The following is a 16,940-nucleotide window of genomic DNA, read 5'->3' as shown; positions in this document are numbered from 1 at the left end:
TACAGTAAACAATTTTACATTAAATCTTTCATCCTTTAGAATGGGATATGTTGATTTCTGTTCCTTGATATGTAAAACCAAGAACTTCTTTCAAATTACATTCTCAAGACAGCTATTCTAACAATAGGTGTGAAGTCTGCCTGTGTCCCAATGTTTAGTCAAACTGATAAACCCTCTGCACAATTTTACAGATGTTTTACATGGCTTCATGCAGTTTTTGAAAAATAAAATGTAATTCTGCAAAAACAAATTCACCCCATAAACCTGTGTGTGTGCCTGATGGAATGGCAGAGTGAGTGTGCATGTGAGTGTGTGCCTGTGGGTGTGAGTGCACCTGATAGACTGTGTGTACAGTATATGTGTGTGTGTAAGCTTGGTTAAGTGTTTGCGTTCTGTGTGTGACTGAATATGCATGTGAGAGAGTGCGGGTATGGGTGTGAGTGCAGTGGGGAGATGGTGTATGTGTGTGCATATGAGAGAGAACTTTGGTATGACAAAGGGTCTGCTTGGGTTTGAGTATGTAGGAGTGTGGATGTGTGTGTGAGAGAGTGTATGGTATAGTGGAGTCACCTGTAGTGTGACATGAACCCAGGGTTCCGGTTGAGGTCATTCCCATGGATACCGAGCTTTGCTCTCAGCTCGGCCACTCCGCGGTGTTGCTTGTCCAGAAGTCCGCCTTGGAGGGTGGTCAGCCAAAGGTCCGAGGCCGAATGTCCCGGACCGCTGAAGTGATCTTGATGAAGGTGCGCAGCTCCCAAAGCTAGTGCTTCCATATAAACCTGTTGGACTATAACCTGGTGTTGTGAGATTTTTAACTTGGTAAAGAGATTGTCTGGGATTCTGTTCGCAATTTCGAAAACTTTTGTGGAGCTGTCTTCCTCGTTTTAACATTGCTTACCAATACTGGCTTATCAGAATTATAAACCGAAGTGTTATCAAAAACGCAGCGTTAATCGGCTTCGTTTGTCTTAAAATAAACATTCCTTTATTTGGATCGTCAGTTTAACCTGCAAATAACATCATTCATCTAAATATGGAAGATAACACATCAAAACACAGTGCTGACAGGGGGAAAATTACTGTGGTTGAATTCGCTTTCGTTTTTTCCATGATTTGAAACTACAGGTAACCAAGTAGCAACAACACGGTGAGAATACAGACGGCTTTATGAAGCTTGTTTAGGATCGAGAATTTGTCATACACTGGCAGTCAATGATGTGCATTTTAACTGCAAAATATTGAAAAAGGAAACCCTGCTCAGTTGGCATGTGCGATCAAAGCAATATGAACGGGAAAAAATTAATAATTAGAATAGTATTTCTAAACTGCAACATCCTTTGTTAGCCTTCAATTCTTTCTGTTCAAACAACTAAAACTTCAGTTATAAATAGAAGGCGAAGCTTTGAAGAGGCGCAATCTCTAACACGGCCAAAGCTATTCCAAATCTGGCAGTTTTGGGGGCTGCGGGGAACTGGCGATGTCTCTCCACAACCAGACCCAGAAACTGCCTTCAGCTTAGTCCAAGATACCCCAAGCTTCAGGTCTAGACTGTCGCAGCTTTCCACCTCACTGAAGTGAGAGTCGGCATCAAATCCCTCTCGAAAATAACTACAGTACCCTCTCATGGTGAGTGCGGCGGGAAGGGTTTCTGTCTTTAACTTTTGATCGCGACTGATCTGACTGAGATCAAGAAAAGCTGCGACGCGCTGGTCCGATTGACGCATCTTCGCTTTTGATTTTTCGATTAAAGTGCCATATGCAACGTTGCGGGTGCCCGTTTGCAGGTGCCGAGAGATGCCCGAAGAGCTGGCACACATCCCTCTTGGTAGCGTTGGGGCAACACGGCGTGAGGAGGGGACTGGGGGGAATGGTGGAGTTGTCCAAGGTTGCTCAGGGTGCACAGTCACCGACAGCGGATGAGTTTCTGGAAAGCCTGCTTAAAGTCTTCATTGGACATGGTGTAGATGATGGGGTTGACGAGGGAATTGAGATAGCCCAGCCAGTTAAAGAAGTCGAAGATGGCCTGGTGGAACCAGCACGCCTCCTTGCAGATGGGTAAGACCAGGGTGATGATAAAGAACGGCAGCCAACACACAATGAAGGCGCCGAGGATGATCCCTAAGGTTTTGGTGGCCTTCCTCTCCCGGGCCGCCGAGATCCGCTTCTTTTCCAGCAACATGTCGGAAACCTTGACTTTGACGTGGTTGAGGTTAACCGGGGAGGCGGTCTCGCTGGGTAACTCGGTCACCCGGGAGTTGACGGAGGACAGGGAAGAAGATCCTGGGGAGTGGGTGACCAGCTGAGCCTTGGTCAGGCGCTTGCCGCTCTGCTTCGGCGCCTGCTTTAGGATCCGGGACCTGGCCTCCACGTAAATCCGCCCGTATAGGGCGATCAGCAGCAGCGTGGGGATGTAGAAGGCGCCGAAAGTTGAGTAGATGGTGTAGAAGATCTGGTCTGTGTTGACAGCGCAGTGCATGAGCTCTCCGGCTTTGGCTTGCCTCCAGAACAGAGGCGGGATGGAGATGCAGATGGAGATGACCCAGACAGTGACTATCATCACAGCGGCTCTTTCAGGGGTTCGCTTCATCGAGTACTCCACCGCGTCGGTGATCGCCCAGTATCGGTCCAGTGCGATCACGCACAGATGGAGGATCGAGGCGGTGCAGCAGGTAATGTCGGAGGACAGCCAGATGTCACATACAACCTGGCCGAGGTTCCAGGTGCCGCTGACAGTGTAGACAATACTGAGGGGCATGACCAGGATGGAGACCAGCAGGTCGGTCACAGCCAGCGAGGCGATCAGGATGTTGGCGGGAGTGTGCAGCTTGCGGGCTTGGTAAATGGTGGCGATGACAAACCCATTGGAGAGCACCGTGGCCAGGGTGATAAGACACAGGAAAACCGAGGCCGATACCCCCCAGGCAGTGATGCCAGTCCCTCCGGGAGCACTCACTTTGGCGCTGCAGTTGACATGCTTGGAGTTGGCTTGCAGCTGCACGCTGTTTGGCGGCAGGCACTCGGCGGACTCGTTCATTCTCTTCCCCTGGAAGGCAAACCAGCGGCCGCTCGGCCCACACGTGCATTACTCGGGCAGCTCCCAGCGGTCAGTCCCGCTTCGCTGGGAATGCTGCTTGCCCACTCCCGGCCAACCGACCGGGAATAAGTCTGTTTGCAACCGCTAGTGTGTGCAGCTCCTCGTCTTTCTGAATGAGGCGTTGCGGCTGCAGGATAGCCCAGGAACCTGTGTTAGGATTTAAACTTCTTCATGTTCAAATTCATTATTGCTGGCTCCTTCATTCAGAACAGTTGCTGCCACTGACTTGTTACCTCTTAACTCTTCAGTCTGGGCTGTTCTGTTTTACTTAGGTTACCGAGATAAAGAATATTTTGCCACCTCAGGATAAATGGACTTCATCTGAAATGTTCGTCTCAGATGCTGACGAAGCCCAGGCTCCATTAAGCTCAGGTTTCTTGGCGTTTGGAGATGTTTTCTCTGGTTTCTCGGAGTGGTTCCCCCGAGCTCAGCTCAGGTGCAGGCACATTAACTGGCTTCGGGCTGGGAAGGCAGAAGGAGGGAGCGCGGCTTGGAGAGAATGTGTCCGGTCCGCATCTTCACATTGTTTTATAACATCCCTCCCACAGGAAGACGGAGTCTAACCAAACTGAACCAGTCCTTCAGCTTCGAGTTTTAACGCAGAACCAAACGCCTCCTCTGGGTCATAGTGCTCCGTGGCATTCCCACAGCTAGCTCTCTCTCTCTCCCGACCAGTTTCTTTCGCTCAATGGCTATCAGGCAGGCTGATGTACACAGGCTGTCGAGCCGATTCGGGTGAAACGATTTCGTTTTCTCATCAGTTGACCATCACGTTTCACCATCCACACCGTCCAATCACACCCACTACCCAATGGTTCCTTTCTATCCCGAAAGCAGAAATGCTGACAGACACTAATCAAATGCCCGCTGTTTTCCCAAGTCCCCCGCGCCTTGAGAGATTTATCTGAGGTTTTCAAAGTACCAACATTCACACATTAATCCTTTGAAGGGGGGGGAGGGCGGAGGGGGAGTTGCTGCTGGTGCATATTTTCGACGTGTGGATGGTTAAACTGTTCACAGGCTGCTGCGTCCTTCTCTGCTAATCACACTCTCTGCGACAGCACTCCGCACTTACCCGAAGTGGTTGTGAACACTTTTCGAGTTTACAGTTCAGCCAAACTGCGACAGCACGTCAGCGGGAATACACCTTGTGTCTGATATTTTCCTCGGAGATGTCAGTACACCAGGAGGAAAATACCATTCACAAATCCTAGTAAAGAATATTCGGGAGTCACGAAAATGAAGACTCCAGGACAGAGTGAAGAGCAAATAGATCCAAATATTTCCTGTAATTTATATTTCATATGATTGTATCGGCACTTTATCCTGTGTCTCGCTACTTTGTCTTTTTTTTATGTTTCCTTTTCTTGGCTATTTACAGTTTGCCCCCGAATGTGAAGCGAGACCAGCCGTGGAATGGACCTCGTTACTGGGCGCATTACATGCCCAGGAAAGACCTGTCGGTCTCCACCAGTCTGTACGTCGACTGGCGCCTCAGATCTCAACCTCTTGATGTCCATCTGCCCGTTACAGTTACCTAAATGTTGTCAGATGTTCATCTAGACCACAATCACCTGATGAAGGAGTGTCGCTCCGAAAGCTAGTGTGCTTCCAATTAAACCTGTTGGACTATAACCTGGTGTTGTATGATTTTTAACTTTGTACACCCCAGTCCAACACCGGCATCTCCAAATCATCAAGACTCACAGCTTTTTGCTGCAAAAATGGCAGTTAACAGAAAATTCCGCCCAAATTCTGCGTTTCTCCCAAGTAAAGGTACAAATGATCCGTGATTTCTATTCACAAGTATTATTGGCAGAACCTTTGTAAGAAACTCAGGAATTATAACGAACTTCACTCGCTAACATTTTGATGCCTTTTAGCATGTTATTTCGGAAGTTCAATTTTTAGGAATATATCTCCTTTGGCCCGGTCAAATATTTACGTCGTTTAATTAGAGATTCCCGACAACATACTTGAGACCAGAACATTATTATTGTAACTGAAAAACAATATTTATCTCATAAGCTGCGTCCCTGTCATCCTTTGGCCACAGGTCCGAAGGAGTTACTGAGGTTGTCAGGATCAGAGATCGGGGTTAACCTGTTCAGGCAACAATATTGCATCGAGATAGTCACTACCGAGTTCATACACTGATAAACTGCACACAAGCAAGAACCTATCCAGCAATCAACTGATAAATGAAACAACAGTGTTGTTCTGGACGAAAATATAATGGGTATTTTCTGATTGAAATGGGATTCAAACTTTAAATTTATTTTTAATCCGCTGGGCTTAATGTGGGGGAAAGGGGAAAGGGAGTAGCTGGGGCTTGTTTCGTTTTAAGATCCGCCTAAGGTTTCGGGGCGGCACGCAAAACATCGCTATTACCCAGTGATTCATCCTAAACTCTTCACCGATCTCAGTTGGCAGCATGCCCATCGGCTAACTGGCCAACGATAGTTCCCAGTTCCTCAATATTCCCGATTCAAAGCGTTCTTCCTTCTGTTCAAATTCTTCCATTCCTCACCTCCTTATCCCGTTAACCACTTCCAGCCTTACAAACCTTCGCTGAATTTTGCAAAATTGAGATTATTGGTAGACTGGAAAATTTACAGGAAACATAAAGAAGTAATCAAATAAATAATTAAAGGAGACATTACAGTGTGACGGTATTTTTTTTGAAAGGAGAAGCTAAAGGGAGCGTTGGTTCGTAACGAATGAGCCTGAGACAAACAGCAGGAAGTTTGGAAAAAGTCTGAAAAAAGAAGACATTAAAAACATCCCAAGCAGTGTCGGAATTCAAAGACAATGCCGTGAGGGAGCAACTTAAAACTGTCTCTATCGATAGAGAAATCAAGATCCGATCGACGCCGCCTTAAAAATATTTAAAGATTCTGCAGCCACTGCGTGGGTTTCCTCCGGGTGCTCCGGTTTCCTCCCACAGTCCAAAGATGTGCAGGTCAGGTGAATTGGCCAGGCTAAATTGCCCGTAGTGTTAGGTAAGGGGTAAATGTAGGGGTATGGGTGGGTTGCGCTTCGGCGGGTCGGTGTGGACTTGCTGGGCCGAAGGTCCTGTTTCCACGCTGTAAGTAGTCTAATCTAAAGAAAGGGATTTCCACAAACTCAGAACCCTCTCAAAGACAAAAATATCCTCATCTATCTTAAATAGACCATCTCTTACTTTTAAATTATTTGGGAATTAGGTTTATTGAAAATTGGATTTTATTGTCACTTATACTCAAGAATACAAATATATTATGTCACCACACATGGCGCCATCTTAGTACAAAGTACCTAGTTACAAATCTGAGGTACTAAAGTAGATCAGGTGCAAAAATAGAGAAACAAAGCAAAAAGGTAAAGTTCTATATCATAGTTCTTCATAATATAAATTAGGAAAATAAATTAATAAGGTTAAATTATAGACATTACAGTCCTTCTATAGCTTGCAGTCACTTAAATGATCTCGTTCTTTCCCTCACTGAGCTGACCCCAAATGGGCTCACAAGCCACTGACCATCATCTGTGACAAGCTGACCACACCAAGCCTAGTCCACTGACCACCAAACACCCTGCTCTGGGGCAACTGACCACGAGCCATCCCCCTCTGCTCCAGCCCACTGATCACAGGTCATCCTGCTCTGCCTTGGCCCACCAACCACTGGCTGTCTGCTCCACTCTGGCCCACTGACCGCTGGCCATCCCACTCAATCCTGGATTGCCAACTGCTGGCCTTCTGCTGTGCTCTGCACCTGCTGACCATCTGTTGGAGAATTGAGGCCAATTGATCAGAGACCACAAACAAGGATCATAGTGAACTTGACAAGTGGTTTAATTAAACAAAGCGATGCCATGAAAGAGAAATTAACCAGGCTGACACAGAACTGATTCTCTGCACAGATGGCTAGAATGCACTTCCCAGAACAAAAAGTGCAGGCATGTTTATAGGGGTACAACACAAAGGAGGTGATAATTGTAAAGCAGTTACAGTACAATGGTGAAAATAGTAAAGAGATTAAATAAGAATAAACGAGTGGAAATTACTCAAGCATGTGTCAATAGTAATTCATTTCTAATTGACACAGGAGATTCCAACTATCCCTGTGAGTGGGTGAGAGTGGTTTCTAGAGGATTCTTCCTTGTATTTCCTGTCAATGCAGGAATGTCAATGTCCCTTCTTCTGGCATTCAGATATGCCCATTGTGTTCTTCCTGTGATCAAAGTCTTCTGGGGTCTCTCAGTTTGCCTCTTTGTTTACATAGTATCAGTTTCAATGGGAAATGATCCTGCCCTTCTGGTGTTGGGACTGCAGTGCTAATCTGGACTAGGAGCTGATGTGAAAGCTGTTTTAGGAAGTGTATTCTCTGGTCTGGGAGTGGTTCGGCCATCCCTGGCTTTTTGTGTTAGCCTGTTTAGCCAAGACTGGGACACTCTGGGTAGTTTCTGTATGTGTTGGCAGTCTTGATTTCTGTGTTTTACAGGCCAGCCTCTGTTTTTTATGTGACAGATCTTTCTCCCACACCATCCTACTCTGGGCCCTCAGTTGCTGCAACACTGATGCCATCACTGCTGCTCTCTCCACAAAGTAAGTTAAAAAAACAAAGAAACCTTTTAAAAAAGGAAAATGAGAAAAGGAAAAACAAAGAGAAGGGGACAGAAAGGGTAAACCCCGGACTGACTCTGGATGCTGCCTACTCCACCACAGCTGCTATAACCCCTAGTTCTAAATTGTTCATCAGAGGAAACATCCTATCTCCATCTACCCAGTCAAGTCCCTCAGGATCATATATATTTCAATGAGGCCACCTCTTACTCTTCTAAGCTCCAGAAGATACAGACCTAGCAATCTACTGACTTCAGGTATAAGTGTTTAAACCTTCTCTGACTGCTTCCAATGGATTAGAATTCTTTTGTACGACCAGTGACCTGTACAGTACACAGTATTCCAGATGTGATCTCACAAGTGCTTGTATAACCGAAGCATAATGCAGAAAAGTGTGAGGTGATTCACTTTGGAAGGAGTGACAGGAATGTAGCAGACTGGGCTAATGGTAAGATTCTTGGTAGTGTGGATGAGCAGAGACATCTCAGTATCCATGTACATAGATTCCTGAAAGTTTCCACCCAGGTTGATAAGGTTAAGAAGGCATTCGGTGTGTAGGTTTTATTGGTAGAGGGATTGAGTTTTAGAGCCATGATGTCATGCTGCAGCTGTACAAAACTCTGGTGCGGCTTCATTTGGAGTACTGCGTACAATTCTGGTCACTACATTACAGGAAGGATGTGTGGAAGCTTTGGAAAGGGTTCACTGGAGATTTACCAGGATGTTGCTTGTAATGGAGAGTAGGTCTTATGAGGGAAGGCTGAGGGACATGAGGCTGTTTTCATTAGAGGGAAGAAGGTTGAGAGGTGACTTAATAGAGACATAAAAGATGATCAGAGGCTTAGATAGGGTGGACAGTGACCGCCTTTTTCCTCAGATGGTGACGGCTAGTATGAGTTTACATAGCTTTAAATTGAGGGTTGATAGGACAGATGTCTGAGGTAGGTTCTTTACTCAGGGCGTGGAATGCCCTGTCTGCAACAGTAGTAGACTTGCCAACTTTGAGGCCGTTTAAACATATGGATGATACTGGAATAGTGTAGGATAGATAGGCTTCAGTTGTTTTCACAGGTCGGTGCAACATCAAGGGCTGAAGGGCCTGTACTGTGCTGTAATTTTCTATGTTCTATAACCTCCCCATTCTTGCATTCAATTCCCCTTGCAATGAAATATAACATTATATTAGTTTTCTGATTACATATTATGCCTGTAACCTCTGCAATTCATACACAAGGATGCCCAGATCTGACTGCATCTCCAAGCTCTATAACCTCTCACCATTTAGATAATTTTAAAGAATTTGCTCTGCCAAAATGGACAATTTCAAACTTTCCAATGTTGCATTCCATTTGCCTGATCTTTCCCATTCACACATGTATCCCTTTGTAGGTCACTTATATCGCCTTCACAATTCACTTTCCTATCTATTTTTGTGACATCAGGAAATGTTGCTTTGATCCTGCACCAAAATCATTTATATAAATTGCAAAAAAGTCAGGCTCAGCACCAGTTCCTATTTATGACACCCTGCCAGCCTGAAAAAGACTCATCTATTTTTACTGTCTGCTTCCTGTTGGCCAGCATCTTCTGTCATTCAAAATGTTACGACCTACACCACAAGCTTTTATTTTCCACAATAATCTTTGATGTGCATCTTATTAAATACCTTCCCAAAATCTGAATTCAATACATTAACTGGTTCCCCTTTATCTACAGCACAAGTTATTTATTAAAAGAACTCCAACATGATTTATCTTTGACAAAAGATAATCAGGCACTGCATGATTACCTTGATTTTATCAAAGTGCTTTTATAACAACTTTAAAAATAACTTTGAAAATTTGCCCTATGACAGACGTTAAACTAACTAGTCTGTAGGTTCTTGCTTTCTTCCTCCCTTTTTTTGAATGAAAGAGTGACATTAGCTATTTTTCAATCTAAAGGAATCTTTCTCCAAGACTAATGAGTTCTGGAAAATTAAAAACAATTCATCAGCTTTCTCATGAGCTACTTCTTTAAAGGTACAAGGATGACATCTGTCATGACCTGGGGACTTGTCAGCTCATAGCTCTAACAATTTACTCAGTAATACTTCCCTGGTAATCGGAATTTTCTTGAGCTCCTTCTTCCCTTTCAATTCCTGATTTATGGCTAATTCCAGGATGCTTTGGGTCTCCTCTCTAGTAAAGACCAACATAAAATATCTGTTCAATTCATCTGCCATTTCTTTAACCTCCATTACTAATTTTCCAATTTTTCTATAGGGCAAACATTTACTTTGTTAACTCTGTTCTTGTTTATTTATCTGAAGAAATGTTTATTTGCTCTTTTTCTATTTTTGGCAAACTTTCTATTGTACTATAACTTTTCCCTCCTTAATTTTTTTGTTCTACTTTGCTTTTATTTATGTTCTGCTCATTCTTTTAACTTGTTACCCATCAGACACCCAGCCCTAGCCACCAAAGCAGTGTTGGTGGCCCAAACTGGGACTCCAGCAACCAGTGGCCCAGTGCGAAGTGGGAATAATGCCATGCAGAGCATGATGGCAACGGTGCAGTGTGTACTGTGGCAGCAGCGGTCGGGGCAGAGTGTGATAGCTGTGAGCAGCCAGATCATGTAGAGGTGCACTATGCTGGTCTGCTGCAGAGAGCACTTGGAGAGAGGCTGTGATGTTTGTCATGTTGTTAACTTTGCTTCTTGTTTTTCTGAGCTGAAAATGTGTTGCTGGAAAAGCGCAGCAGGTCAGACAGCATCCAAGGAGCAGGAGAATTGATGTTTTGGGCATGACCCCTTCTTCGGGCTCATGCCTGAAACGTCGATTCTCCTGCTCCTTGGATGCTGCCTGACCTGCTGCACTTTTCCAGCAACACATTTTCAGCTCTGATCTCCAGCATCTACAGTCCTCACTTTCTCCTTCTTATTTTTCTGGCCTACTGTTATATTATGTATAGCTCTAACATAACCTTTTTTTTCTACATTTCTCTATTCTATAACTAAGGATTGTACCTAGGTACTCTGTACCTAAGCTGGTGCTGTGTGTTGGTGAGATTGTTGCACTGTAACTAATGTTATAACTGAAGAAGCTGTCCCTAGGTACCTCGTACCTAAGATGGTGCTATAAGTGGCGATTTTTAAATTTTTCACTGTACTCATTTGAGTATGTGACAATAAAATTGCTTAATCTTTAATGTCCTTGTAAATTAACTTTATATTTTCTTTATTTCACCTACCATGATCCTTTTATGCCCCCTTTTGTTATCTTTATTTCTTTTTTAAGTTTCCTATTACACATTCTCCATTTTTGTATACCATCTGTTGTTGTGAATCCTTGATAGCTGCCGTAAGCTTTCTTTCTTTCTCTTTATCCAATGCTATATGTCGCTTCATGTCTGCGAGTCACAGAATTAGTTTGTCCCACTCTTTGTCTTTATTGGAACATTTTGGCCAAGTCCTCTCCATTTTTTCATCCTTGAATGCATCCCACTGTGCTTCCAGTGCTCTCTGGCTAAATCATACCTGATCTTATTAAAATTGGCCTTCCCCCAGTTTTGTTATTGATTTCTTGTCCTTTCACAGAAAATTTTTGAATGTAATGGAGTTATGATTGTTGTCTGCAAAATTCTCCCCCACTAATACTTCAACCATTTGCCCAGCTTCATCACCCAGCTTCATTCAGAAAACTCTTATGAATGCATTTAAGAATTCCACTCCCTTTTAATCTTTCACACTACGACTACTCCATTTAATGTTGGGGAAGTTGAAATTCCTTACTATCACTGCCTTATTAGTTGTACACTTCTTGGAAAATTTGCATACATATCTGGAAGAGGAGGTGAGCAGTAAAATTGTATGGCGTCATATTGGGATGATTCCTTAACACGATCCTGTTGTTGTGCATTTTACTAGTAGTGACACTGATATGGAATTTCAAGAAAGTGTACAGCTAATTAGCATTATTACAGAACCATTAGCATTTTATCGACAGTGGGTTGACACCTCTTCCCACCCTTTTATCTTGAATAATCACTAAAGTAGATGTGTCCTCTCAAAGCAGCATCCTGAGATGCCATTGGAGCCAGTAGCACAATGTCCACAGAAGGGGACCTCCAGCAAGAAGGCAGGTTCCATGGCCCAAAAACTTTCTTGAAGAGTTTTCCTCTCCCCTGTAAGACCACTGTATTGATTTTCTTTAAACGTACCTGGTCAGTTTTCAAAGTTACCTGTCTTTACAGAGACTACCTCAGCAAGTCTCCTAAGCCTTCCAACTTGCCAGTCCTTTGTTTAGTTCAGGAGCATCAAGGCCCTGCCTGTCGTTCTTAATTGGACAGATGATATGTGTTTGGTTAATTCAGAGGCTGTCTCTGGTAAAATTACTGAGTTGGCTGTTTTGCTAGTCTATGCAGTTCAGGCCATCCTTTCTCCCAGTGTTGGTGGCCCAGTGCCTTTCCTGAAGAAGAGTTATACACAAAATGTTGACTTCTCCATCTCATGATGCTGCCTGGCTTGCTGTGTTCTTCCAGCCTCCTGCTTGTCTACTTTGGATTCCAGCATCTAGAGTTTTTCTTTGTCTCTAACAACAACATATATCAATCAGATAAATAACACACAAGTTTTTTTCAAAGAAACAGCTTGGAAACACTGGACAACAAATCTTGTTCACCTCTTTCTCTTTTTACATGATGTGGTCTTTATTGTTAAGACTGTTGAATTGCCATCCCTGTCAAATATTATCACCTACAACTTCCACAGACTGAATTGATTGTAACAACAGCAAGTTTTCTTGATGTATTTTTCTAAGTACAAAAGAAATAGATTATATCAACAATCCTTGCCTTTACTTTCCCTGTCAACAGGTGAGTACCCTTCATTAAAACCTGAGACAAAGGTAGAGTGGTTACTTGAGTTTGTGAAGAAATCAATAACTCTTGTTAAATGACATGAAGGTAAAAGAAATTAAACACTTTGAGAGCAGGAATCCAAAGCGAATGGTATCTCACTACATTGTTTACATTATGAGCAATGATGAAAGATGCAATTCTAAAAAATTGCTGGAATTCTGTCATTCAAAGAGAGCATTTTAATCATTATTATCCAGCAATATAATTCCATATTTTGCACAGTTCTGATCCGAGTGTGATATAGGACATTCTGACTACATTTATGAACAATTACTTCTGAAATTTATTACATATGTTACTTTACTATTCCCATGACTGCCAATGAGCAACCAGCTGCTCAATTTTCTTGTGTTTTGATCCGAGTTGATATTATTACTGAACAATTCAAATCCCAGACTGAAATCTGGCTTGATAGATCATATTTTGTTTATTTTTATTTTAATGAAGTGTTCTGTCACTGAAATGCAAGCATAAAATGTTGCAGATTTGGTTTCCACAATGAAATAGAAATTTATTTCATAAAATAATTAAGGATAAGATAGAACAAGCTCAAATTCTTTACACATATCACAAGTTTATAGATCTTGAAATACATAATAAATTATAATTCTAACATTCCAAATGTACTACTTTAAAGAACTCAGAATGTATCTGTTGTACTATCCTTAGTAGAAAAGAATCCCTTTCTGTAACAAAAATAGATTTAATTTAACTGTGTTTTTAACACAATAGAAAATCTGATAGCCTTTTCACGGAGCTTAGATATATTTGAATTTAAACATTCTCAGTTTCAAATAACTTCGTCAGGGTTTTATTCACCATTTCTGGTCTGGAACCATTACTAAACTCCTTGTTCTGAGGGAATCTATCTTTACTACCTTCTCCATTTGTCAGGAGTACTGCTTTGCACATCCATTATCCTCTAAGATCCTCAGCAGAATTGCCTGAAGCTGGATTTTTTAAAAAAAATTGTACTTTCAAACTATGGATATTGCCCTTAAGTTTGAAAAAGGTCAAGTCCAGACATTTCCAAAAGAACCCTTACGCACAATTAAGACAAAAAAATGAGAACTGCCATTGCTGAAGATCTGAAACGTAAACAGAAATTACTAGAGAAACTCAGCATGTCTGGCATCCAAAGGAAGAGAGCAGAGTTAACATCTTGAGTCTGGTAACTCTTGGGTTCTAATGAAGGGAAACCTCTTTAATTCTAAACAGCATGACTTCACACTGATAAAATTCATCCAGTGTGACAAATCTGATATGTCTTTTGTTCTCAGTTAGCACAACCTGTCAATATCCTTTTACCAATTTGATATTTTTGTCAAATCACGCATGTAAACTTTTCAATGCAATCCTACGATCTCTGAATAAGATATGAAACCGCTTTTGTTACCACATTAGCCTTGTGGTGATCAAAACAGAATCTTTGTCAACCATTCAGTTTCAGCATTGTTATAATAGGTAAGCTCCTGCTACTATGGCAACGTTCAATAATGTCTTTGTCAAAAATGAAATTAATCTTCTATCATTTGAGGATATCTCTCTGGATTGATTTTCTCAGGTTGTTGCTCTACAGCTAACTTATCTCCCACACTAACATCATGAACAGTCAAAAACATTTTTCATGGCCTATTCCCACATGTTGTCTATAATAGCCCTTGTAAGTTACTCAATAATTTTTAGAAGATAAAACATGACAATAGCTAGTGTTTTTTTGTCAACCTGATTGTTGGAAGGTCAACTTTTGAATTTGCTATTTCTTATTCATTTTCTGATTTCTCAAATGTTTCTATTTCACAGTCTATTTCTTTCAGTGTTGAAAATACACATTTTTTCCTGACTATTATTCCTATCAAAATAACATCTTAATATATTAACATGACCACTTGCAGGTTCTTTCTCTTGTCTGGGCTACTCACGACATAATTCACATCGCTGAGTTTGTTTTTGACAACGTCCATTTACATATTTGCTGATGACACCACCATAGTAGTTCGGCTCACAAACAACGATGAGACAGAGCACAGGAAAGAGATAGAGAGCTTAGTGGCATGGTGTAAAGATAACAATATCTCCCTTAAGTCAGGAAAATGAAAGAGTTGATCATCAACTTCAGGAAGCAGAGTGGAGGACACACCCCTGTCTGTATCAATGGTGCTGAGGTGGAGGTGATTGAGAACTTCAAGTTCCTATGAGTAAATATGACCAATGAACTGTCCTGACCCATCCACATTGACGTTATATTCTGGAAAGCATACCAAATACCTCTACCTCCTCAGAAGGCGAAGGAAAATCAGTATGACCGCAATGACTTTTACCAATTTTTGTAGATGTACCATTGAAAGCATCCTATGTAGATGCATCACAGCTTGATATTGCAACTGGTCTGCCCAAGACCGCAATAAATTACAGAGAGTCGTGAACACAGCCTAGTCCATCAGGCAAACTAGCCTTCCTTCCATTGACTCTGTCTACACTTCCTCATGAAAGCAGCCAACATCATCAAAGGCCCCTCCTATCCCGATTATATTCTCTACTATCCTCTTCCATTGGGCAGAAGATATAAATATTTGAAAATATGTACCAACAGATTTGAGGGCATCTTCTCCCCACTGTAATGAATAGACCTCACATATATTAGAGTTGATCTTTCTCTGCTCCTTCTCTATAGCTGTAACACTATATTCTGCACTCTCTTCTATGACCGTCATATATTTATGTAAGGTATGCTATGTTTGGTTAGCAAGCAAAATAATACTTTTCACTGTATCTCGATACATGTGACAATAATAAATCAAATCAAACCAAATTAGTGTCCAGTAAGCATTTCTTTTAATGGCTTTACAGAAGCAGATACCAACACTAACACCTTGGGTGGAATTTAAGAGGGATGGGAGCAGTTTGGGTTTATGACATTTGGGGCAGAATTGGACAAGTCCAGGAAGGTCTATCTAGAGATCAAGAGCATTTTGTTCCACCTTTTATGTATTTGCAGAGAGGTGCAGTGGTTTTCTCACAAGGCAATGGCAATCTGTCAATTAAGGGGGATTATTACATAGAACATAGAACATAGAACATAGAAGGATACAGCGCAGTACAGGCCCTTCGGCCCTCGATGTTGCGCCGACCGAGTCCTACCTAACCTATACTAGCCCAATAACTTCCAAATGCCTATCCAATGCCCGCTTAAATGAACATAAAGAAGGAGAGTTCACCACTGATACGGGCAGGGCATTCCATGAACTCACAACCCGCTGTGTGAAGAATCTACCCCTAACATCTGTCCTATACCTACCACCCCTTAATTTAAAGCTATGTCCCCTAGTAACACCTGACTCCATTAGCGGTAAAAGGTTCTTAGTATCTACCCTATCTAAACCCCTAATCATCTTATACACTTCTATCAGATCTCCCCTAAACCTTCTCTTCTCCAATGAGAACAGCCCCAAGTGCCTCAGCCTTTCCTCATAAGATTTTCCTACCATTCCAGGCAACATCCTGGTAAACCTCCTCTGCACTCGTTCTAAAGCTTCCACATCCTTCCTATAGTATGGCGACCAAAACTGCACACAATACTCCAGATGAGGCCTCACCAGAGTCTTATACAACTGCAACATGACCTCAGGACTCCGGAACTCAATTCCTCTGCCAATAAAGCCCAGTACACCATATGCCTTCCTCACAGCACTATTTACCTGGGTGGCAACTTTCAGAGATCTGTGTACATAGACACCAAGATCCCTCTGCTCATCCACACTACCAAGTAGCCTACCATTAGCCCAGTAATCCAACATCTTGTTATTCCTACCAAAGTGAACGACTTCGCACTTAGCTACATTGAATTCCATTTGCCACATTTCCGCCCAGCTCTGCAACTTATCTATATCCCGCTGTAACCTACCACTTCCTTCCTCACTATCCACAACTCCACCGACTTTCGTGTCATCCGCAAACTTGCTTACCCAGCTTTCAAGTCCTTCCTCTAGATCATTTATAAAGATAACAAAAAGCAATGGTCCCAAAACAGATCCTTGTGGTACACCGCTAGTAACTGCGCTCCAAGATGAACATAATCCATCAACTACTACCCTCTGTCTCCTTCCAGCCAGCCAATTCCTAATCCAAACCTCTAATGTATCCTCAATGCCATACCTCCGAAGTTTTAGCATTAGCCTACCATGGGGAACCTTATCGAACGCCTTACTAAAATCCATATACACAACATCTACTGCTTTACCCTCATCCACTTCCATAGTCACCTTCTCAAAGAACTCAATAAGGTTTGTGAGGCACGACCTGCCCTTCACAAAACCATGCTGGCTATCCCTGATCACGTTAT

General features: G+C 42.5%; 1 protein-coding gene and 1 long non-coding RNA gene across 3 annotated transcripts in view; one reads left to right on the top strand and one right to left on the bottom strand.

Annotated features, from left to right (window-relative positions):
• LOC132819470 (uncharacterized) overlaps window positions 1–4,854 on the top strand; it is a 139,468-nt gene extending 134,614 nt beyond the window's left edge. For both annotated transcript variants that reach the window (XR_009645090.1, XR_009645089.1), the window contains one exon: window positions 4,476–4,854. This is a non-coding gene — a long non-coding RNA (uncharacterized LOC132819470). The remainder of the gene's footprint in view (window positions 1–4,475) is intronic.
• LOC132819260 (5-hydroxytryptamine receptor 1B-like) lies at window positions 1,757–3,034 on the bottom strand. The gene has a single exon (XM_060830687.1). The coding sequence runs from the start codon at window positions 3,032–3,034 to the stop codon at window positions 1,904–1,906; it is 1,131 nt and encodes a 376-aa protein (XP_060686670.1). The 3' UTR covers window positions 1,757–1,903.
• Window positions 4,855–16,940: the final 12,086 nt, after the last annotated feature.

This window comes from Hemiscyllium ocellatum, chromosome 10 (assembly GCF_020745735.1).
Source record: "Hemiscyllium ocellatum isolate sHemOce1 chromosome 10, sHemOce1.pat.X.cur, whole genome shotgun sequence".
NCBI classification, from domain to species: domain Eukaryota; kingdom Metazoa; phylum Chordata; class Chondrichthyes; order Orectolobiformes; family Hemiscylliidae; genus Hemiscyllium; species Hemiscyllium ocellatum.
The sequence above is the reverse complement of the archived record's forward strand: the minus strand, read 5'-3'. Positions and strand labels throughout refer to the sequence as shown.